This window comes from Psammomys obesus, unplaced genomic scaffold, assembly GCF_907164565.1.
Source record: "Psammomys obesus unplaced genomic scaffold, mPsaObe1.curated_primary_1811, whole genome shotgun sequence".
Taxonomy (NCBI): Eukaryota; Metazoa; Chordata; class Mammalia; order Rodentia; family Muridae; genus Psammomys; species Psammomys obesus.
Window position 1 is genome coordinate 421,727 of NW_026596057.1, and position 23,472 is coordinate 445,198.

The following is a 23,472-nucleotide window of genomic DNA, read 5'->3' on the forward strand; positions in this document are numbered from 1 at the left end:
AGCTTCACATTATCTGAGATGCTCTGATTTTATTGTTTACTACAGACGAGGGGCTTAGAAGAGCTGCCCAGTTTCAGGGACTTCCTGAAGTTACTTGGAGTTGTTTACCTTCCTGTTTAAGGAGCTTCCCAGCAGGATGGAATGTTTCAGTCTCAGAGGAAAATGTTACACAATGCTGTATCTATGAAAATTTGACAGACAGTGAATATGGTCTCTAAATCCTTCTATGACTATGGCCGCTTCCTTTGCTCACTATTAAGAAACCTCATGGAATTTTGGAAACCTTTTTTAAAATCAATAGTCAGTTATAGAAGGGCACAAGGCCTTTCTGGCATTTCATGTCCTTCAGTGCTCCCTTTTCAGCCTACTCCAGTTCTACAAGGCTGACGACTTTTAAATATTTAAATGCTTCCCCAAGACACGCTGCTGTACCCCCCTCCCCCAAATGCAAGCCACACATCCAAAGGGACAAAAAGCACTGGAAAGAGTCCCCCTTATTTGCGTTTCGCAGGGATTTCAGAACTATTGCAGCCCAGACCAAGGGTGTCTGGGACAGATCTCAGACCTTTCTGGGAAACAAAAACAATAAATATCGCTCCTCTCCCGCTCTCAAAACAAAACAAAACAAAACAAAACAAAAACAAACGCGAAGCGCTGCTGTTTCGCTGCTACCAGCTGAGCGGACCGCGCTCGCCACGGTCCGGTCCCGAGGTCCGGCCAGGGCGAAGTTCCCCGGTCTGGCTCGGAGCTGCGGGGACTTTCACCTGCTGGGTGCGCGTGGGGCGCCCGGCGCGGGGCGGACGCGGCGGCGGCGGCGGCGGCGGGCGGGGCTCTGGCGCGCGGGAGGAGTCGGCCCGGGCCCGCCCCGCAGGAGGAGCCGCGGGCTGGCTGCCGATCCGGCGTCTCCGTGACAGGCACCCTGCTCCGCCGCCGCCGCCGCCGCCGCCGCCGCTGCCTTTCTTCCTCGTCCCGGGCCGTGCGCGCCGAGCTCGGGATCGGGCTCCCGGTCTAGCCCCGCTTCGGGCCGTGCGCCCTCCGCTCGGCGTCCCGCTCCGGGGCTCCGCGCCGCCCGCTCCCGCCTGCCCGGCCGCCTGGCCGCCTCCCGGTAGCCAGAGCGCGGCCACCGAGCTGCTCGCGCCAGCCGCATCCGCGCCGCCCCTGCCGCCCGGCCCTCGGCTCCGCTCCGGGTGGCCCCCCGCCATCGCCTGGCACCCAGGCTACCCACCGCACCACCCGGGTCCTCGACGCCGCCTCGCCCGGCCCCACTGTTCCCTCCCCCAGGTCTCCCCAGCTCTTTTTCGCCGCCACCACCGCCGCCCCTGGAGCAGCGGGTCCTCCGCGGGTCACCATGCCCAGCAAAACCAAGTACAACCTTGTGGACGATGGGCACGACCTGCGGATCCCTTTGCACAACGAAGACGCCTTCCAGCATGGCATCTCTTTTGAGGCCAAGGTGAGGGGCCACGGGGAGGGCAGTGCCCCGGAGGGGGCAGGTCTGGGTGGATGGCATGCCAGCGGTCCTGGACCCAGAGCAGGTGGGTTAGGCCTTTCTCAGCTCTTGGTCAGCTGAAAAGAGCACCTGCAAAGTTTGAGGTGTGCTGCCTAGAACCCTTCTCCCACCTGCAGACACCCCATCCTTGCCCGCCAAGGCTGGATTGAGTTACTTCCCGGAGAAGCCTGAGCAGAGAGCCTGGAAGCCTGCTTCTTTCAGAAAGCTTTAAGGAAGCGCTGGTGTTATTTACCTGCTGGGCTCCCAAGGGAGAGGTGCTTTCGGGAGGTCTTTTGAAAGGAGAATGCCTGTTTCCTGATCGGTTAACACACACATATATATATATTAAAAAAAAATTCCAAGTGGCTGGGTCTAGGTGTTAAAGTTACTTCCCAAATGTCTGCTTTTGCACGACTCTTTGGCATGTGCCAGTCATTGGTGTGTGTGGTGGTGGGCTGAAACCTGTTTTCTCGTTCTGTGGTAAATCTCAGCAGTTGCTGATGAAGAATTTAGCGAGTGGAATTTGCAGGGCCAAGGCCAAAGCCACCCTTGGGGGGAGGGGGGAGGAGTGGGAACCTGCGCCGCTGGACCAGCGGTTGTGTAGAAGACCGGCAACCCTGTGAGGGCGAGGCACCTCTCTGGTGAGGAGTTCTGGCTTCTGAGACTGCAGTGGAGTTTGCCACTGCTGTTCCCGGGAGTGGTTTCCTACTCCCCCACCTACAGCCTAAAGAAAGACGCAGGGACACAGCGTTGCTTGTCACCGAGTGAAATTTAAGTTTGGGTGGTTTTGAGAACAGGACTTTTGACGAGGAGGCAAACTCTCTCTGTCCTCCTTCCTCAAGTGACCACAGGTATTGTGCAAGGACTGCCATCAGGTGTCTTATTTCCTTCAATTTGCAAAATGTCTTTGGAGTGTCAGTTAGATGCCCGGAAGGCACCTTAGATTTCCTCCCCTCTTCTCCAGCAGGTTATGAATTGGTGAATTATTAACCCCACACTCCAAAAAACAACTTTTCTCAATCGTATGCAAGTACTAGAGCTGTCGCTCCTTCACCGTGTTGATATCAGACTCTGTTTTGGAAGGCACAGCTGGAACCAGAGGGGAGCTGTCAGCCAAGATCTTATCTCTCCTCTCTATCACAGAGTAGATCTGGCTGGCCTAATTATCTGGGGTGCTTGGGCTCATGTGTGTCTTGGCCTGTGGATTTGGTAAGCCGAGTTTTAAAAGTATAACTTTTTAAAATTAGGCTTCTGGTTTACTTTTCTTGGATCCACATGCACTAAGAAGTTGGCTTTTGCCTTGCTTGGTTCACCAGTGCTATATTAAAAATATTTTCATTATGCCTGTGTGCGTTTACGTGCGTATAAATGAAGGTCCTTCGGGGTCCAGGGACATTGGATCTCCCTGGAGCTGGAGTTATAGACACGTCTGAGCTGCTTGGTGTGAAACTGATGCTGGTCCTCTGCCAGAGCAGTGTGTGTGCTCAGAACTACCAAGTTGTCTCTCTAGCCTCATCAGTGCAATTTTTTTTGAAAGAACTAGGGTAAAAGACTAATCAGATTTAAAATTTTCAGATTCTTTCTCACCGACCACTGCCTTTGGTCGAAGGTAGGCGTCAAAATCTAAGGTGTGTACATACGAATTGCAAGGAAAGACCAATTCTTAGTATAAGCTGCGGTTGGGATGCTGAGGCAGGGGGTTTGCCAGGAGTTAGTGGCTTACCTGGGCCACCTAGGCCTATCAGAGAAAACCACCCAACCAACCAAATGTAGTTTTGGACAAAATTGTCCAATTCTTCTATAACCAGTAGAAGCTTGATGTATTTAGGGGGAAATGTGTATGTACCTTTAATGAGCATTCAGGTGACCTGACGAAGGTGATTGCAGACCTTAAGAAATGTTGTGCTTGAGGCTTGCCTCCAACTTCCTGGATCCCACTCTTTTTTTTTTTTTTTCCTGTAGTACTAAACATGTAATTTCTTTTCTGAGCAAATGCCTGGGGGCTGCGTGGTGCAGTTTCTATAGTAACTCTCTGGATTCACAGACAGTGGTGGTCAGTAAGAGGAGGAGGCAGGGCTGGTTTGAGTTGTGTTCCCTGTGCAGGTGTGAAACAGAGTGGGCCAGCGGTGGGGTGGCGGTCAGCATCGAGCAGGGTGCAGTAAAGAAGAAGGGACAAGGGCAGGCAGAGCTTCTGTAGGCAAAGGCCGACTTTATGGACTGGGTTCTGACTTCTTGCTCTTGGTAGCAGATGCTGGCATATTCAGATCCTCTGTCAGCCAAGACCTGTGCAGAGGTGGAGGCAAGAGCTCATCTCCCTGTGTGTGACACCCATCCCCCACCCTGCACCCCTGTAAATGCCTTCTGTAGCTAGCTTCCACCTCTGATGAGCAGTGTCTGTCCCTAGGAATGTGCCAGTATGGCGATTTCAGGGTTAAAGCCACAGGGCACTTGCTCCTTGTTTTGGAAAAACACAAGACTGTGAGATGCAAATGCATTGTTGCCTTGTTAGGTACCTTGGAAAATGAGCCCAAGATTTCCTCTTCCAAGGGCTGGCAGTTTTTCAGAAGCAAGACTGGATGGAGTGATTCTCTGGACGCATGCCTCTGGTTTTTCAGAGCTCCACAGAGACGGGTTAGGTGGGAAGGCGTGTCCCTGGCTGAACTTCTGTGTACTTAAGAAACGCACATACCTTCCGGGATCTCAGTTGGTAGAGTGCCTTGCCTAGCTTGCATCCAGCCCTGGGTTACGTTCTCAGCACCACTGATCCCAGTATGGTCGTGCTGCCTGCACTCCCAGGACCCAGGAAATGGATGGAGGAGGATCTGCATACCTGAGACCCTGGGTTCCTGCCTGCACCCCACCCCAAATGCATGTGACAATGACGCCCAGTCTATATGTTTTCACCTGCGAGGCCTCATCTAAGTCACTACTTTTCTACCAGACATGTCTCCATATGTCTGTATGAAGTAGGCTATAGGCTCGGGGAGGCTGTGGCCTTCCTTACTGCCAAGTTGACAAAGATAGCATAAGTGCTTTGACTTCAGACTCTTAATGTTCAGACTCTTAACATCCTCCTAATGCTTATATATTCTGAAATTTCTTTCAGTGTCTTCACTGTATGCTGATGATTATTGCTTTGCATGGCACTTTCACAAAGACTTTTTTTTTTTTTTGTAGAAATAGGTACATTAGTGTTGTCTGTTTTTCAGGAGAAGAACTTGGAGATGAGACTCAAAGAGCTTGCAAGCATCAGATAATGGAAAATATTTTGTATCAGTCAGGCTTGGTCACTGAGATGGAACACTGTATTCATACGACTTAAAGAAGGGAAGGTTTCTTTCAGCTCATGGATTCAGAGGTTTCAGTCCACGGCTGGTGGTTCTGGTGGCCCTCCAGGATGGCTCACGCACCTGACATGCTGCTAACAGGAGGGCAGCCCTCCGGTGTTCACCTGCCCACAGAAGCAGACGCTCCATTCGGTGGAGAGCTCCGTACCGCCCATCGGGATGGTGGGGGCATGTGGCAGAAGTCATCCATCTTAGGGCATAAAGGAAGCAGAGAAGGTGGTGGTGAGGAGGCTGGGGACCAGACACAACTTTAAAAGGCATGTCTTCATTGTTTCCTTTCTCCAGCTAGAACCCACTTCTTGAAGTTTCTACCAACCCCTAAAGTGGCGCCACCAGCTGGGGATGAAGATTTCAGTACACGAACCTGTGGGGGACCTTCCCTTTCCAAACCATAATGTATTTATTGAACACTTATGTGCCCTCCATTTTTCTAGCCTCGGTTGCCTTTGCTCGCCACCCTCCAGGGCATTTAACCCCTGGTCTGTGGCTGCCTTACCTACTCCTGAAATAGTTGCTCCTTCTGTACTCCTAGCAAACACTGTCTGGGCAATGCTCAGGTTGGCAAAACTGAAAGGCACCTTAGCTATCTAGTGTAGGTAGACTCGCTTTATGGATGGAAATTGAGTTCCAGAGGGGAAGTCTTGACCCAAGGTTCATAACCACATAATAACAGAACTACCACTAACCTCTGGACACAGTTATCTGCTGCTGTCTAACAAACAACCTTAAGACTCAGCCTGGGCAAAATACACAGGCAGGGCTTGGCTGGGCTGTTCTTCTGGTGCCCATGGTGAACATTCTGTTGGGCTAATTTCTTTTGGTGACCAGATAGAAAGCCCTCCAAGGCTTCACTTACATAGTTTGTGCTTTATGTGGCTGTTGTATAGTATCTGGTGTATAGTTCTTCATGGCACGGTGGGTCTTTTGTTTGGAGTTGGCTTTCCAGAGGGGGTGTTGTAAGAGGGAGGATACTGTGAAGGCGTGGCCTTGTGAGCTTTACAGCATCTCTTCTGCTGTGTTCTGTAGATCATAACAGACTGTAGGAGAATAGAAATTGATTCCACTTCTTTTTATGTGCACCATGTGCACTGAGATGGAACACTGTATTCATACGACTTAAAGAAGGGAAGGTTTCTTTCAGCTCATGGATGTCAGTCTAGAGTGTTGTTCCTCAGGCATTGTTCGCTTTTTTTTTTTATTTTTAAAGATTTATTTTAATTGTGTGTGTGTTTGCCTGTGTGTGTGTGTTTGTGAAACACATACATGCAGTGCCAGGAGAGGCCAGAAGAGGGCATTGAATCCTCCGGAGTTATAGACAGTTGCCATGTGGGCGCTGGGAACTGAATCCGAGTTACCTGCCAGAGAAGGTCTGTTCTTAACAGCTGAGCCATCTCTCCAACCCTCTACCTCGTAGTTTTGAGTCATCCAGTAGGCAGGCCAGGTTGACTAAGGGGCAGGCTCGCAATCTTTTGTCTCTGCCTTCTCAGCCCTGGGATTACAAGCTTGTGTCGCAATTCCTGGCTCTTTTATAGGGGTCCAGGGGATCAGCTCTTTATGCTTATGTGACAAGCACTTTACCAATGGAGCTGTTGCCCAGTTTCCCAATCCCTCCTTCTTAGTGAGGGAGCATCAAAGTCAAGTTGCAAAATTGATTTTGGGGTGAGAGATCGTTCTGATGCGTAGAGTTTCATCGTTCTTATAAAAGCAGATAAGCCAGAGTGTCCTGGGATTTGATGGATAAATCTGTTTCTACCTTAGTATAAATTTCATGACTTAATGGCATTTGGTCATGGTTCATTTGCCCAAAACATCTTAGTCCTTTTTAGTGATCAAAATCATGCAGCCATGTGTAATGATGGCCCATCACCTATATATAGGACCCTAATTAGACTCAACTTACTGTTTGTTATTGCTTACTCATCATGGTGCTTCGAAAACGAGAACATTCAGTGCTGTCACTGGCTATAATTACCCATCCCCTCTTCACACTTGTCACCTGGATGTTGCCTGTAGCTTCTTGGAGACCTTTTAGCTATTATTATACTTGATGCCCAAGAAACATGCCTCTTTTTATTTTTTTCCCGCCCTACACTGAAAACTTGATTTCAGATACGTTTCTTTTTCCCTTTTTTTTTTTTTTTGGCGGGGGGAGAAGAACTTCCTCTCTCTACCTACCTACCTTCCTTCTTTTCTTTTTTTGGGGGGGGGTGCAGTGTGTATATTTGGGTGCATGCGGGGACCAGGGGTTGATGCCCTCTGTACTGGTATGTGCATGGTGAATACATGGTGGCAGGAGCTTGAGGGAACTGGTTACACGTGCACCCAAAGGCAAGAAAGAGAAAGCAATGATTATGAATACGTGCTTCTCCGCTCTCTTCTCTGGAAGCTCAGGACCCGTGCCCAGGGCGAGGGCTGCTTGTCCTGGCCACATTTTAGCCTCTACAAGGCCTTTGCCTGGGTCTGCATTCCTCTGCCCCCGTGTCCTCAACACTGATGCATGAAACGTCTTGCATACGTAAAACTGGAATGAATGAATGAATGAATGAATGAATGAATGAATGAATGAATGTAATTTCTTACCTGTTCCCTCTGAGGACTGCAGGGTCCGGCCTGGCCACCCCTTTGTGGCAGATGCTGTGTTGGTGCCTGTCTCCTTCCCACTGTGCCTCCTGCTCCTGCAGTTCTTGGTCCCCAGTTCTTGAGGCACCCCTCTGTCATGCTGTCTGACATTCCTTTCACCCCAGTTTATGCCGTGCTACTTCCCAGTCAGCTTCTTTTTCCCCCCTGGATGAAATGAAACCCCTATGATTGATGTGCGGTGGATTAGAGTTTCAATTAGAACACATGTTTAATTTCAGGAATAGGTAACTGCCATTTACTAATTGTTCTTTATGTATGTTTTCTTTAATGGATGGCTGTCCCTCCTCCAACTCACTATTTATTTTCTTTACTTTGTTATTTTATGTCATATAAATTTGTATGGTAAGAGTGCCTAAGCTTAGAGTCAAGAGCCCACACTGTTTTTGGCTTCAAACCCTGGCTCTGCCCCTTACTTGTTATGTGACCTTATATGAATTCCTTAACATCTCTCATCTGGAAGGGAGGTTCCACGTACTATACACCCCATAAGGTAGGTGTGAGGGGAAAGGGAACTGTTCACGTAAATGCCTAGCGCAGTGTCATAGAGTCAAGTGCTGTTTTCATTAAACTAAAGCTTGCAGTTTGTTTCATTTCTTTAGTCCTTGCATGGTTTAAGCCACAGAATAGCCACACACAGTTGTCTTTTCTAAATGTGAGGTTTGGTAATGTATTATCTTCATTATACATGCCTGCTTTAAAAAAAAAACAAAAAAACAACAAAAAAAAAAAAACTAGCTCCGGAATGACTCCAATTCCACAAGTTGCAAATCAGACAGCAAGACTGCTGTGTGGGCTTAAAATAGCTGTCAGCTTTCTTGGAAGGGGGCGGGGAAGGGTTAACCAGGTTCTGGTGTAAGCCCCCATCACATTTGTTCCAGCCTTTTAATCCCTGTTATGATTAAAAAATCACAGCATCTTAAGTATGGCGTGTTGTCTGTCTTCACTTGCCTTTGAGTTTCTTGGGTAAATATTTTTTTAAGCAGAGCTAATCTAAGCAGAAGGAATTTTGCAGCACGGGATTAATTAATACCTTGCGATGCTTACATTTCCCTTTTCGGTTTTTATGCTCAGCACCATGTTTACTTTTAAACATCAGAACAGCTGGCTTTAGAGTTGTTTAAAAAGGCGTGTCTAGCAAGTTCTGTGCCCACAGAAAGCTAAATCCCCATATACCCATGCCTGTAACCCTGATGGTTTTCTATGGAAGGATTTGGGTGTCATCTGAGAACTGAGGGCAGTGGCTATGCCCCACTTAGTCTGACTTTTAAAATTAATTCTCTGTGTGCGTGTGTATGTGTGTATATGTGTGGTGTGTACTTGCTTGATTGCGCTTGAGCACATCTATGCACATACTCTGTCTGTGCATCCGATAACAACTTTTGGGAATTGGTTCTTGCCTTCTACCCTTGTTTCTGCCTTGATAGCATACTCCAGGTTAGCTGGCCCATGAACTTCCAGCTGGTTCTCCTTACCTTCACCTCCCATGGTTCTCCTTGCCTTCACCTCCCATCTCTCTGTAGGAGTGCTGGGATTAGAGATGTGTGTCACTAAGCCTGGCTTTTTATATCAGTTCTGGGAGTTAGATTCATGTCGCCAAGCTGGTGCTGCAACCAACCACTTTTCCCTGCTAAGCCATCTCCCTGGCCCCTACCCCCACTTATTCTTGGAGCCACCCCCTCGGGAGGGGACAGCAACTAGTTCAAACGACATCCTCGAGTGTTGAAGGAGACGGAATCCTCACGCCAAGGGTCTATTGGCCTGTTAGTTGAGAAGAGAGCACATCCCACCAGGCACAGTGATTTGAGAATGGACTGTTAGCCTGCGTGTGTCTGTTTGGGAGAAGAGAGGAGATGGAGGATGGACTCGGTACCGAGACAGTGTCCGAGATGAATACTTCTACCCGGAGACAGTGGCATGTACCTGGGTGTACCCTTTTGCCCGTTTTCCCTGTAAACTCTTCTGCTCTGGTCTCTGGATGGAAGACACATGACCCATGTGGAAGCACTTACTTATTATTATTATTATTATTTTTTTTTTTTTTTGTAAAGAGGAAGATTAATGTCTCTCATGGGCCAATGACAGCTAACGTATTATCTCATCCTCTGCTGTTTCCCATAAGCACACATAGCCTGAACTGGAACCACATTTTCAAGGCGGCTCTCTGATGTGTGTGGATTTTCTCCTCTTAATTTGGCAGTAAACACATACTCTGGGCACCCCATAGCCAGTGTCTGGTGGCAGCTTTGCATTTGTCTTCAAGGTCACTTGAATGAGGCGCCTTCCTTGGGGCCAGGAGTTTTGCAGTTTTTGACAAATGAAGGGAGTTTTGCCTGTAGATGCCTTTGATCAATAAAGCAGCTGTTCTCAATAGCAGAATAATCAGAAATTAAAAAATAGAGAATAAAGCCCTCAGGCCCAGGCTTGCTGAAATAGCTTGGGCGGACTGTTTAAAGTTTTCTGGGCTGTTCTGATCGAGGGCTTGAGCCATGGCTTTAGAGCAGTATTTCTCAGACGTACTGCTAGTTGGAATCTCTGGGCAGGTACGTGAAGCAAGAGGGAAAACTACTGATGGCTGGTAGTTCGGTTTGGGCTTTGGGTCCTCAAAAGGTCCACGTGTTGAAGGGTTGTCTCTGACCCGTGGCACTACGGAGAGGTGGTGGGACCTCTTGGAGGTCCGGTCTACTGGAAGAACGAGTGCCAGGAAAGGTGACCATGAAGGTGATATGGGAACGCTGGCTCCTTACTCCCTTTCTCTCTCTGTTTCCTGGACTGTGCACTGTGCCCGTGCAGACCCTGAGCAGCAGCTGATCAGCTGACCAGTTGATCGTGGACCGAAGCTGTGACCAGAAGGAAGAGCTTCGGATGCCTGTCCTGCGATCGCCAGCGAGCAGAGGCAGGAACACATCTTGAGGGGCGCTTTGTTCAGGGCCTGGCAGTCGTGAAGGTGGCGGGGGCGGCACTGTCATCACATCCTGCCTCCAGCTGGCCTTACAGGGAGCGGTCAGGGCAGTCGGTCATCTCCTCCCACTCCTCTGATCAAGAGGTCAGACGTGACTTTAAGAGTTGTGATGTCTTTGTCTCTTTTGTTACCATCTTTGGCACCTTTTCCTCAATTTCTGCACCTCTGGGCTTTTGGGTCACCGAGTCTGCTGAGTGCCCACAGGCACCCACCCCGTGCTCCTCCAGGTGCCCCCTGAACTGGAGAGTCAGAACAAAGACGCTATTAGCAGCGTATGCGTGTTAAACTGATACAGCAGGCGTGTGTGGATTCTGTTCTGTGGTGTGCGACGCAAGTGTGCCTTCATTCATCTCCTCACCTCCTCTCAAAACCCCCGAAACCGAGAGTCAAAAGAGAGCATCATTTAAGAAAACAAAACAAAACAAAACAAAAAAAAAACCAAACAGTCGATTATCTCAGATATTTTGTAACTGACACCAAGCTGACAAACACGGCTGAGTAATCCTGAAGATTTTAATTCATAGCATGGGCTAGCCTGGGGCACTGTGACTTGTCTTTTGATTCTCTGCTGACACTTTGTGTTTTTCATTAGTGTCAGGCGTTTTTGTAACGAGTGAGGCGTTTCCAGTGGAGCCATCACCTTGAGACTGTCATCTGCTTTATCTTTCCGCATTTGTGCTGAGATGATTTTTTGGTTCTTGGGGTGAGGGGGACGACGTTGTGGAAGTGGTTCTTTCCTTTCACTTCTGCATGGGATCTGGGGGGTGAACTCAGTCGTCAGGTTTGCATGGCAACCATTTTGCCTGCTGAGCTATCCGCTGGCACCGGAGGATTTTGACTACACCAGTTGTTTTTGCTTTTATACCCTGCTCTACCCCAAATGGTGCCTTCCCATTGCATAGAACAGTTCTTGGTGTATTAGATACATCCAATTCGGCTGTTGAATAGGTAGGAGAGTGAATGGGGTTGATATCATTGAATCTATAGAGCGTTCCTTCTCATCGCGTTTTCTTGGGTACCTTTGTCAGGAGTGGAATCCTCAGCATGCCTCTTCTTTTTTTTAAATGTAATTTAAAATTTCTGTGTATGGGCATTACATCTGTGCACGCCTGGTGCCTGTGGAATCTTGAAGAGGGAGCTGGTTCCCTAGTTGTGAGCTCCTGTGTAGGTGCTGGGAATAGAACCTGGGTCCTCTAGAAGAGCAGTCAGTGTTCTTTCGTTGTTGTTTTTAGAGAAAGGGTTTCTCTGTGTAGCTCTGGCTGTCCTGGAGCTCACTCTGTAGAGCAGGCTGGCCTTGAACTCAGAGATCTGCCTGCCTCTGTCTCTGGAGCGCTGGGATCAGGGTGCACCACCATGCCCAGCTGAGTTACTGTTCTCGACCACAGAGCCATCTCCATGGCTATCCAACATGGCTCATTTGTAGTGTACTAGCTTTGCCTCCTGTGCCCAGCCCAGTTGTCGTTGAAGATGGATTGATTGTAGTTTACAAAAATGGCTTCTGGAGAGGATGCGATGTTAGACTCTTGCTCCCAGGCTTTCTTCCCTTGGCAGGGGTTGAGGGTTTCTATGGTGAGGCTCCCACTTGTCTTCTAAAGGTGAGCTAGCTTGTGATCTGAAGCCAGCTTTGTCGTTGGAGGCCTCAGCTGCTGAGGTTCAGCCTATCAACTACTGGTTTCTCTCTTTCCTCCATCTGTACGTGTGTTCCTCTCTGAATTGCCACTTTAGCATCTGGTTGATAGTCTTAGATGTCCTTGCGTAGCATCGCCCGTAGAAATGATTCCACTTTTATGCTTCCCGCAGCAATGGCATGTGGCAGCTGCAGAGACACACAGAGGTGGCTGAGGTTTAGGGAGGCTCCTGCTTTTTTGGAGCGAAACCAATGTCCTTAGAGATCTGGAGGTGTCAGACATCTTGTGACAGTGATGCCTCTTACTGATTCTTTATTTCCCTTCTCCAGCAGAAGCTGGAAATTGTTTTCCATTAAAAATATGCCAGAAGCACACACTCGAGGCTACTGACTCACCTCTTCTAAAGGAGGAGCCTCGGAGCCTCGGATGTGTCAGCTGGGAAGATGTAGTGTCCCGAGTCCCCAGTTTATGTTTTCCTTCCTTAATAAGAACTTTTAGCAGGGAGCCGGGGCCGAGGGCTACAGTGGGGGCAGGGGGGTGTTCTGCATTGGCGGCAGAGCCCATCCCAACCCTTGTTGCATCTGTAGCCTTGAATAAGTCCCTTCCACCCCTTTGAACCCCACTCCCCTGATTCATAAATAATGGAGTCGAGTCAGCATCTCCATCTTAGAGTGAGGCTCTGAGGTCCCTCTCTGGGGTACTCTGATTCTCTCTGTGTTCTCTGCAGACCATGTGCCCTGGCCCTGGTCAAGTGGCATCCACATAGCTTCACACCCACACACTGGTTGACAGATCAATTAGAGCAAACAGCCAGAGCCCAGCAAGGCTGCACAGTGATCACACCCTGGGTTCCTGGGCCGTGTAAAGTGCCCTTAGTGAGGAGGAAGATGTGTGGTATTTCTTCCTCTAGCTCTTCGTCAACATATGGCTCACGTGGAAGTTCATGCAGGCTGAATGGATTCTCTTAAGTTCTCAAATATTTATACCGTTTATTGCTTCATGGTGTGTGTATGTGTGTGTGTATGTATGCATGTTCGTGTGTGTGTGTGTGTGTGTATCCATGTGTGTGTCTTAGTCTTCAGTGTTTCCCTATAAGAGCCAAAAGGGGAATTTTGAAAAGCAACAGAACTCCACTGGGTCAAATTCCACAGAAAGGAAAAGTTAAAAAAAAAAAAAATTCTAGATAGCATCTTGAATTCTGACAAGTTCAAGCAAAAAGAGGCCTGTGCGTGCTTGCCACCCCCAGGGGCTGCCTCAGAGGCAAGGTCTTGACCTTAAGTGGTGGCATTTGTAGCCCACAGTTCAGAAGCCTTGCCCTTAACCTTATCGCTCCAGAAACGGACTTTTGTATGACAGTGTTTACAGTCTAAATGAACCTTATGATCATCTAGGGAACTTACAAAATACGGATCCCCTTGCACCCGGGGCTGCTTATTTCCTGCTCCTCCTGGGTGTGGGGCCCACGTTATACTTTCTAGAAAGGTTCCAGGGTGATTGCAGCATGCATCCAGATAGCTGCTGGTGTGCATGCACACAGAATAGGGGCATTTATGGGCAGACCTGGGTTCTTCAGCTTGTCAAACCTGATTTATTAGTCCAGAGTGGCCTTTTTATGAATTTACAATGGGATACATAATTGCATGAGATCCTGGATATTCTCAGTGGGTATGAATTCAGCCCTTATCTCCCTGCAGGTATGGGGGTGCTGGTTAGGAGAGGGATGGCATGTTGTTTGGGAATGTGTAATGGCAGCAGGCCAGGGAGGCTTGGTGTGTTCATTGTGTGGTGATTCCTGGTGGGAATCAGTCTGCAGAGTCTCTGGGTCAAAGCTCTCTTCCGCAGTCTTGATTAGACACTGGGAGCAATTACCTTTTAAAAACATGTGTTGATTGATTGATTGATGTCTCACAATATAGATAGCCCATGCTGGCCTCCAACTTGGGATCCTCCTGCTGTAGCCTCTGGGGTATGATCCTGTCCTGCTCTGGGTCTGTGCCTATATATTCAGGGTTGAGTTATACTCCCTTTCCCTTGGGATAATGCCAGCCTTGATTTCTAAAATTTAATTTAATTTAATTTTTATTAATGCCAGGGATCCAGTCTAAGCCCTTTCTCATGCCTTTGTTTGCATTTGTAACTACATAGTCTAGGAACTGATCTGCTGGGCTGGAGGATTTTCTTCTCTCCCTGTTATCTGTTCTCTCTTGTTGCTCTTTTTCCTTTTGCTTCCCGTAGACTTTGTACATCTTTTTTTTTCTCCACCCCAGAACCACCCATTCCTCTAGGAAGACCTGGTATCTTTTATGACAGCGGTGCAGAAGCACCATCTTGGGCACCAGGGATGCTTGTTTTTACTACATAGCCGCAGTCCTCAGAGGTGAAGCTAGGAAATGACATAGAAATGCATGTGCTAAGAAGGGCATTAGTGAGTAGACACTGATGCTTCCAGATAGAATTTGAGTCTAGAAATTTGATACTCTTTTCTTCTTTACTGGTTCCTTCTTTCACACCAAGAATCCTAGTTTTTGTGCACATAGGAGGAAGTAACAATTGAATATCCCATAATCATTCATTTGCTTTTTCCTGTAACACATAATTATCACTCTCAGACTAATGATACTAACATCAGTATCAGTTATGATTACTGAAAACAGTTTGAATACCTTTTTTTTTTTTTGCACGTGCCACCTATATTCTACCATTTAAAAAGTGATTATATGCTGAACCTTGTGGTATAGGCCTGTAATCCCAGCAAATCTGAAGGCTGAGGTTGGAGGATTCTAAATTTAAGGGCAGTCTGGGAAATTTAGTGAGACTCAGTCTCAAAAATGAACGAAGGAAGGAAGGAAAGAAGAAGGAAGAAAGAAAGATAGAAAGGACAGATGTACAGACTTGGCATATGGTGTATAGTTCAGTGGAAGAGTGAGGACTTAGCAGGTCGGAAGCCCCAGGTTCGGTCTCTAGTACCATTCAGAATAAAAGAAGAGAAGAGCATTGTCGAGATGGAGAGATGGCTCAGCGGTTAAGAGTGGATTCTGCTCTTGCAGAAGACCCAAGTTTAGTCTGTGGCACCCCCTGTCTATAGCTCCCGCCCCGGGGGACCTGCCACTCTCGTCTTGATTCTGTGCATCTAATGTAATGTGCATCCACACACTAATATGCACGTGGCCACACTCACACACGTACACATAATTAAAGAGTAACGGCAATGAATACCAAAGAATGGTTATTATTGGGGTCTGTGGAATGGCTCCCTAAAACCCACTGTTCCAACAATCAGGCTGGGGAGCTGGCTCAGTTGATAAAATGTCTGCTGTATAAGTGTGAGGACCTGAGGTTGGACCATGTGAAAAACCAGATGCTGGGGAGGCAGAGACTCCTTGGAGCCTGGTGGCCAGGTGGTCTGGCGGAACTAGTGAGCTCCAGGTTTAGACGGAGACCCTGTCTCAAAAGATGAAGTAGTGGGCAGCTGAGAGAGACATCCAACACAAGATCACGCAGAGTGGTACTAATGGGAAGCCGTGACACCTTTCAAAGATGGAATGTGGTGTTCCACAACTAATTCTAATCCATCGGAAGGAAAGGCAGGAGGATCAAAGTTCAGGGTCATCCTAGACTTCAGAGTGCCTTTCAAGCCAGTTTCCGTGACTAAGAGCACATGCTCTTCTTGAAGAGGGCGTGAGTTCACTTCCCAGCACTCATGCTGAGTGGCTCACAACCACCTGTATCTACCGCTTCAAAGACCTGACACCTTCTTCTGGCCTCTGAGGGCACTGCCACTCACAAGGCACACATTCACAGACACGTATGTCCACATAACTAAGCATAGTAAATTAGAGACAAGCATAAATAAGTGGGGCCTAGTGGGACGTGTTTCAGGGATTGGAGTAGTGCCCTCGGAGGGTCCTCTGGGACTCTGTGCTCTGTCTCATTTTCATATCCTGAAGGTGATATGAGCACTCAGCTTTACTCACGTTCTGGCCTTTCTGGGATAATTCATGCTTGTTCCGGGCCCCAAGGCGGCAAGGCCAAATTACTGCGATGGAAACACCCAAGACTGTGAGCTGAATACTGCTTATGAAGAGAAAAGTTTGTCTCACGTGTGTGTTACAGTACGTGGAAAATTAGCAAGTCTTGCCATTATGAACAAAGGGCTGGATAGTGGCCCTTTAAACAGGCCTCCACTCTTTACTCTGGAACCAGTGTCTGTTACTGTGCATGGCAACAGACTTTGCGTCCATGATTGTGTTGAGGGTCTGGAGAAAGGGAGCTGCCCTCCCTCCCCCCAATTATCTGGGTGGGCCTTAAATAGCTCCTAGTTGTCCTCACAAGGAAGACAGAGGGAGATTATACACAGAAAGAAGTGTAACCATGGAGACTGAGGTTGGGGTGGTTCTGTTACAAGTGAAGTTGCAGGAGGAGAGGCAAGAAACGGACCCTCCCTGGAGCACCTTCAGGTAACGCAGCCTGCCAACACCTTGCGATCGGTCAGGTAAAATTGGTTTTGGATTTCTGACCTGTGGGAGGGAGAGAAAGAATGAATTCTTAATGTCGTAAGCCACTGACTTTGTAATGAGTTGTGGTGGCACAGCGCTTGCCCAGCATTTCCCCAGGACCACATTAAAAAAAAAAAAAGTCTCCTTTTTAACCTTCCTTTAATTCTTCAGCAATTATGTACTTAATATTACTAAAACCTGGGTCTGTGTTTGGTCATTTTGCTCATGTAGAGTTCTTCTCTGGTAACCAGAAGAAGGGCTTATGGGGATAATAATCCTTTTATTTTTCTGCATATTATTAAGCTTTTGTCTCTGAAAGGTCAAAACCACTGGATGTAAAATCTTTTATTTTACATTTTCCTTTGTATTTCTTCCTCTTCAGTTGGTAAAACCTTGTAGTGTGATTTATTTTGTGTGTCTGGCCCTTTAAAGGATCCCCAGTTGGCCAGTCTTTCTCCTACCAGGCTCATTATGCAATGAGAAGATAGTATTTTAGAATGGATCTTCTTAGCACACAAACAAAGTTAAAAAAAAATTAAAGATTTATATAGAAAAGATTTCTGATTTAATTATAGAAGGAAGAATAAGACTTTGTCAAAACTTTTCCTTATAATTCATGAGCTTTGGGGGGGGGAAGGCACTGATAGGATGGTCCTTTAAAGAGCATTACTTTTATCAGAGGTGAAATGGAGTCTCCTGTAGCTCAGGCTGGCCTACACTTGCTGTGTAACCAAGGCTAGCCTTGAACTCTCAACCTTCTCAAGTGCTGGAATTTCAGGTGTGCACCACCACACTCAGTACTAGAGAGTACCTTGAGACAGTTTTAGCTGGTACCCCAGATGTACAGTGTGTGCCTTCCATTCCTACAATGGAGATGAAGCTTAGGCGCTGGCGCGGGTTTGGTAAGGCTGTACCGCTGAGCTGCAGAGCCAGCCCCAGTGTGCTCTTTTTACGTGAAGTTTCAAATCCTTCTGTTTTTTCTTTTTTGAAAAGCTTTCTCAAATCACTGTGGAGTTTTGTCTTTTGCTTCAGTTTTGTTCCTTAGGGACGTCTCTTGTCCATGTGTTGGTCCTTTGCTTATCTTCAACGTTGGCCATTTTAAAAATCTCTTCATCTCTTCCTATAATTTTCATTAAAATTTCCCCCATGTTTCAGATGTCTGTTAGGCTTTATTTTTTCTTTCATTCCTTTTATTGTAATATTCATCTCCTTGACCTGCTTCCCCCACTACTGGGAATCAAACCCAGGGTTTCATACCTTAGGTCTTAGTTTTTATTTCTAAACTAACTTTTCCAACTTCCATTTATTTTTTTGAAATCTGTCATTTTGCTTGTGAATTTTCCTGATTCTAATTTATGTTTTTTTTCCCAAGCCTTGCATAGTTTAAAATATTTATAGGCTGTTTTAAAATATGTTATATTTCATGTGCTTTTTAAAATGCCTTCCTGGCATGCTTTCATTGTCACATTGCTGGAGATATAATTTCATCCCTTGGCTTATCTTTTCCTTATAGAAATAGTTATAGATTATTGCTTTCCTGTTAATATTTATGATTTATGTAACTAGTTTTTATGAGGTTTTTCTTTTTTTTTTTTTTTTTTTTTTTTTAAAGAGTCTTGAGTGCTGCAGAAATGACTGGGTAGTTAAGTTGTTGCTCTTGCAGAGGACCTGGGTTTGGTTCCCAGCACCAGCCTCACATCTCACAACCACCTTTAACCCTGGGTCCATGGCTTCTGATGCCCTCTTCTGGCTGACATGGACACTGAATACACACAATTCACAGGCATAGATGCAGGCAAAACACACTTATACACACTGAAGACGAGGTCTAAACGTTACAAAGATTCTTTTTATTTTTTTCATGTTCATTACAAAGCTGTTGGTCTGGGGCTGCAGCTCATTTGTCTGGTATGTATGAGGCCCTGAGCCAGTGGTTCTCAGCCTCGACCTTTTACAGCTCCTTATGTGGTAGTGACCCTGAACCATAAAGTTATTTTCATTGCTGTTTCATAACTGTCATTTGCTACTGTAATGAATCGTAATGGAAATACCTGATAGGCACATGTTCTTAGCTGAGAGCTGTGAAAGTGTTGTCCGATTTCCCAGAGTGGTTGCGACCCACAGGTTGAGAACCGCTGCCCTGGGCTCACCATCTTGGGAAAGAAAACAAAATGGTGACCCTGCTTTCTTAGTCCATCTTCCACATTTATCCGTTTGTACTTTGTCTTTCCTTACTGCTGCCTGGCTGTTCACTTCTGATTCTGTTACTAGCCATTTCTCCTCAGAATGGTGTTCTATCCGAAGGACTTGGTTCTGAGGGCTCCAATGGGTGAGCACTCCAGCTCTTCAGCCATACTGTGGGTCCCTGCAGTTCTGTGTACAGATAGCTATAGCTTTCCAGTTCCCTCTGTTGATTCTTTTGGGGTTCACCCAAATCTTCATGTGCCTCATCACTTTCTTTTTTCCTTTACTTTATTATTAGTGTTTTGAATAGTGCTGGGAATGGGCCCAGAGCCATGCCAGGCAAGTACTCTCCCACTGTGCTGCATCCCAGGCCTCCCGGCCTTGGCTTCATCTCACACAGACAGCAGTATCACACTGGCTGCTGGTGATTTGCTTGTAATTTGGGGGTTGTGGTAACACCTTGTCACATTCAACATTTTTTGAATGTTGTCTTAGTTTTTAGTTTCGCTTTGTTGCTTCATTAACATCTTTGTTGGGATGCAGAAGACTCCAAATGAATTATTGGCGTATCACGTTTTAAAAATTTCCCCATAGTGTGGCAAATCATTGTTTGAGTTTTTAAGTTTTGTTTTGTTGCCTGTTGTTGAAGCAGCAAAAGATGCAAATATTTACATAAGACATTTTGTAAGTCCATTCTGCCTGCTTGGACTTCCTTTTTCTGTTTGATTCATGTGCCCTCCTTCCACAGCTCACAGAAGGCACTTTATACAGCCCAGGAACCCCTGGGGTTCAGTAGTCCTGCCGGCTGTTTGCTCTGATTGATCTAGTGTGTGGGCATGTTGATGGAGGCAGGCTTCACTGGGTCAAGGGGCCATGGTTTACAGAGAACATGAGAAGAATCCCAGAGAAATAGAAGAGAATCACTGAGGAGACCTCAGAGCCTTATCCTAAGTTTCAGGTTCTGAGTCAACCCCATTATTTATAGATGGCGAACTTGGGACTTGGATAGAGAGAGGTGTAAGGGTCTTGTTCAAGGTGCTAATGCATCAGGCAGTAGGATTCAGCCAGTCCAGCTTCCCTCACCCATGCTAGACTTCCAGATCCCCAGGCTTCCTGTTGAGTAGTTGTTAAATAGACCATTGTGAAGAGAAGAGGGCTTGTGCAGAGTAAATTGGAGTGTATTCACTCTTTTGTTTTAAGAAGTTCAGAGTTTCAAGTAGTGAGTTTACTTAAAATAGAAGCGCACATAATTTGGTGTTTGTGTGGAGTAATTATGGAGTGGGTTGGTGGATTTCCCAAGCAGTCTCACAACTCTTTCATGGTAGAAGCAAGGGCAGGACCCAAAGGCCTGGCTGATGGAGTCCCAGAAAACATTCACGCCACCAGGTGGCAAACATGGAATTGGTGACATTTCCAAGGAATGGATTCTTACTGATGAACAGTTTGTGGCAGTTGACCTAATGAATTGGCCTTATGTCTGTCAGCACACATTCTGTCTCAGTGGTCTTGTTTTCTTGGTCAAGAGGATAGTAATTAAAGATGACAGCTGTGCCATGGTGGTGTACGGCTTTAGTCTCAGCAGAGGCAGAGGGCAGCCTGGGCTACAGAGTGAGTTCCAGGACAGACAGGGCTCCACAGTAAGTTCTGTTTAAAAAAAAAAAAAAAAAAAAACCTACCAGAAGATAAGAATTTATTTGTGTATCAGTGCCCAATATGTGATTTGTGTTGAGTCTATATGCACTGAATGAATCTGTTTGCCAAAAAGGAAAAGATGAACAAAGTCACTGACCATGAATGCATTATTGAGTATTAAGTTACATAAAGTCTGGGAAGAAAGTATGGGAGGCCTTTCTGTATAACACGGTAAGGAGGATTGGTGTATTAAGCCCTATTCTGTGCTCCCCGGTGCATCCTTTATTCAGCTTCATTACTCTACGAGAGATGTCAGATGAGAGGGAAGATCACAGGAGAGGTATACCTACTATTACAGTAAAATGACTCCACTAAGAGGCCTGCGTTCTGTTGCTTTTTTCTCCTCTTTCGTTTTTCTCCCTCTATACTAGTAACTTTTCTTTTGCAAGTTTTCAGACACTTGGACTGAGTTTGATCTCCAGTTCCTATGGTGGTTTTGAAGAATGGCCCTATAGGCTCACATGTTTGAATAGTTGGTCCCCAGATGGTAGAAATGTTTGGGGAAGGATTAGGAGGTGTGCCAATGGGGGCAGGCTTTAAGGTTTCAAAAGACTTTTGCCATTCCCAGTATCTTTCTTTCTTTGCCTTCTACTTGTGGGTTATGATGTGAGTTCTCAGCTGTTCCTGCCACTATGCCTTTGTTCCATGTCTTAGTCAGGGTTTCTATTGCCATGAATAGACGCCATGACCAAGGCAAATCTTATAAGATATAACAGCTAATTGAGGCTGGTTTACGGATTCAGAGGTTTAGTTCATATCGTCATGGCGGAAGCATGGTGGTATGCAGACAGACATGGTGCTGGAGAAGGAGCCACATCTTGATTTGCAGGCAGCAGGAGGAGACTGGGCCACACTGAGTGTAGCTTGAGCATAGGAGACCTCGGTGATACACTTCCTCCAACAAGGCCACACCCACTCAAATAAGGCCACACCTCCTAATAGTACCACTCCCTATGGGCCAAGCACACATGAGTCTGTGGTGTCCATACCTATTCAAACCACCACACTCCAACATCCTGGACCCTCTGAAGCCATAAGCCCAAGTTAAACAGACTCTTTTATAAGCTACATTGGTCATGGTGTTTTATCACAATAACAGGTACGTAGCAAAGACAGTTCCTTTACTTGAAATAGTGGTTGTTATTATTATTATCTTTACCTGTGGCTAGAACTAAGTTTTAGCTGCTGCAGAGATGGCCGTGATAAAATTATCCCTCATCTGTGATCAGAGGACAAATGCAAATGCGTTAAATTTGGAAGAGAATTCCATTCCTGCAACCAGTGCTTTCTGAGTACTGAGGTAAGCCAGGTCCCACACTGGGAGCTAGGGATGTAACCTTGGAGATGAGGTTATCATCAAGGATCATGCAGTGCAGATATGGGCAGGCAGTGTTGGGATGTTTTGTGGATCTTTCTGACTTCTCCATGCAACAGGTGACAAAAAAAAAAAAAGATTTTTCTTGTGCTTAGTGAGGTATGCATGTCTTTAGTACGTGATATCTCTTTTGGGCTATATTCAGAGTAGTAGAAGAGATAACACGCACATTCTTGAAAAAAAATGAAGTGGCAGTCCAGGGCTAGAGAGATGGCTCAGCGGTTAAGAGCACTGGCTGTTCTTCCAGAAGACCCAGGTTCGATTCCCTGCACTCACATGGTAGCTCACAACTACCTGTAACGTCACCTCCAGGGGATCCAGTACCCTCCTACACACATGCAGGCAAACACTAACATACAGGAAATAAAAATAAATAAGTTTTAAAAAGAAGCAGTACAAAGGAATTAATAAGCCAACATTAACAGAGATCCCAGCATGGTTTTCTGTCCTTTAAGACCTGTATTTCTGATGATGGTGACCAAGAAGATGGAGTCTAAGATCCCTTCAGGGAGCCCCATTACTCTGTGACTTCTTATGAACTCTGGGTGTGTAAAGGGCTCATCTGTAACCTTCCTGGCTCCCCTTGTGGCCCATCACCCCAGAGTTTCTATAACAGGAGAGACTCCACTGATGGCAGGTGTTCTAAAGGACTCTGAGCTGACGGGTGGGGCTGAGGGAGGGAGACTTTATACTCTCTTGCCTCACCCTGCAAGTAACCTTGGTGCTCTGATGTGGTCTTCACAGCATCATAAATGGCTTGGCTATCTGATCCTCCTGCCCCGTGCTCCCAGTCTCCCATAAACACTCTAGTCTCCCAACACGACAGCAGAAGGGTTGGTAGAGAACATGGCCTTTGCTTGTTTTACAGATCTGGGTCTCATTTAAATGCTGGTGGTGGTGGCCTAGTCAGACTTGGCAAACTCTTGCTTGATTTATTCTTCCCCTGGAGCCCACAAAACCTATAAAACAGAGTTAGAGAAGCTCCCCTTAGTCATGCTTGGTAAGGCTAGCCATGAGCATAGTTTCACCGATGGATGGATGGTCTAATACTCACATGCTCAGTGCCTGAGCTGGGGCTACAGGCATTGGCCTTGACCTGGCTGGGAGGTGGACACCTGGCAGATTCCCAGATATTTCCAGGCCGTTTCCTTTCTTTTCCTTTGCACTGTTTGAGACTCTGCCTTTAAATGGTGAAAATGAGTATGGCAACTTACCTGAGGTCACAGAGTTGCCTTAGGGTTGAGCAGAGAAGGGACACCTCCCTGTCTTTTGTCTCATTGATGGTCCCTTCCAAACTGTGGTTCAGGTGTCAAAAGTGTGGGCCAAGTATTTCATCTATTCTTGTGCTGAATCTAGTACCAGGTAGCCACACGACTCTTTCGCTCTTTGTAGGCCTGTTGTCCAGTCCCTGCAGCAGTTAATACAAGTCCATTCCATTCATGTTCCCTGTGGAATTTTTATAGGTGTCTTGTGTCATACAAATGAGTCTCACCCAGTCTTCCGTTTTCCAGATTCCAGTGCAGGTACTTGCTAATAACCCAGAGTTAGGGCATGCAACTTCTTCCAGCAGAGACTTGATTAATGACCTAAGGCTAGGTGCTGTGGACTGAATGCTTGTGTGTGTGTGTGTGTGTGTGTGTGTGTGTGTGTGTGTGTGTGTGT

At 46.7% G+C, this 23,472-nt stretch overlaps 1 protein-coding gene across 2 annotated transcripts in view; it reads left to right on the forward strand.

The window, feature by feature from the left end:
* The first annotated feature begins 962 nt into the window (after nt 1–962).
* CUNH1orf226 (chromosome unknown C1orf226 homolog) overlaps nt 963–23,472 on the forward strand; it is a 288,836-nt gene continuing 266,326 nt past the window's right edge. For both annotated transcript variants that reach the window (XM_055624624.1, XM_055624625.1), the window contains exon 1: nt 963–1,453. In XM_055624624.1, coding sequence (XP_055480599.1) covers nt 1,349–1,453 — 105 coding nt within the window. In that variant the 5' untranslated portion in view covers nt 963–1,348. The remainder of the gene's footprint in view (nt 1,454–23,472) is intronic.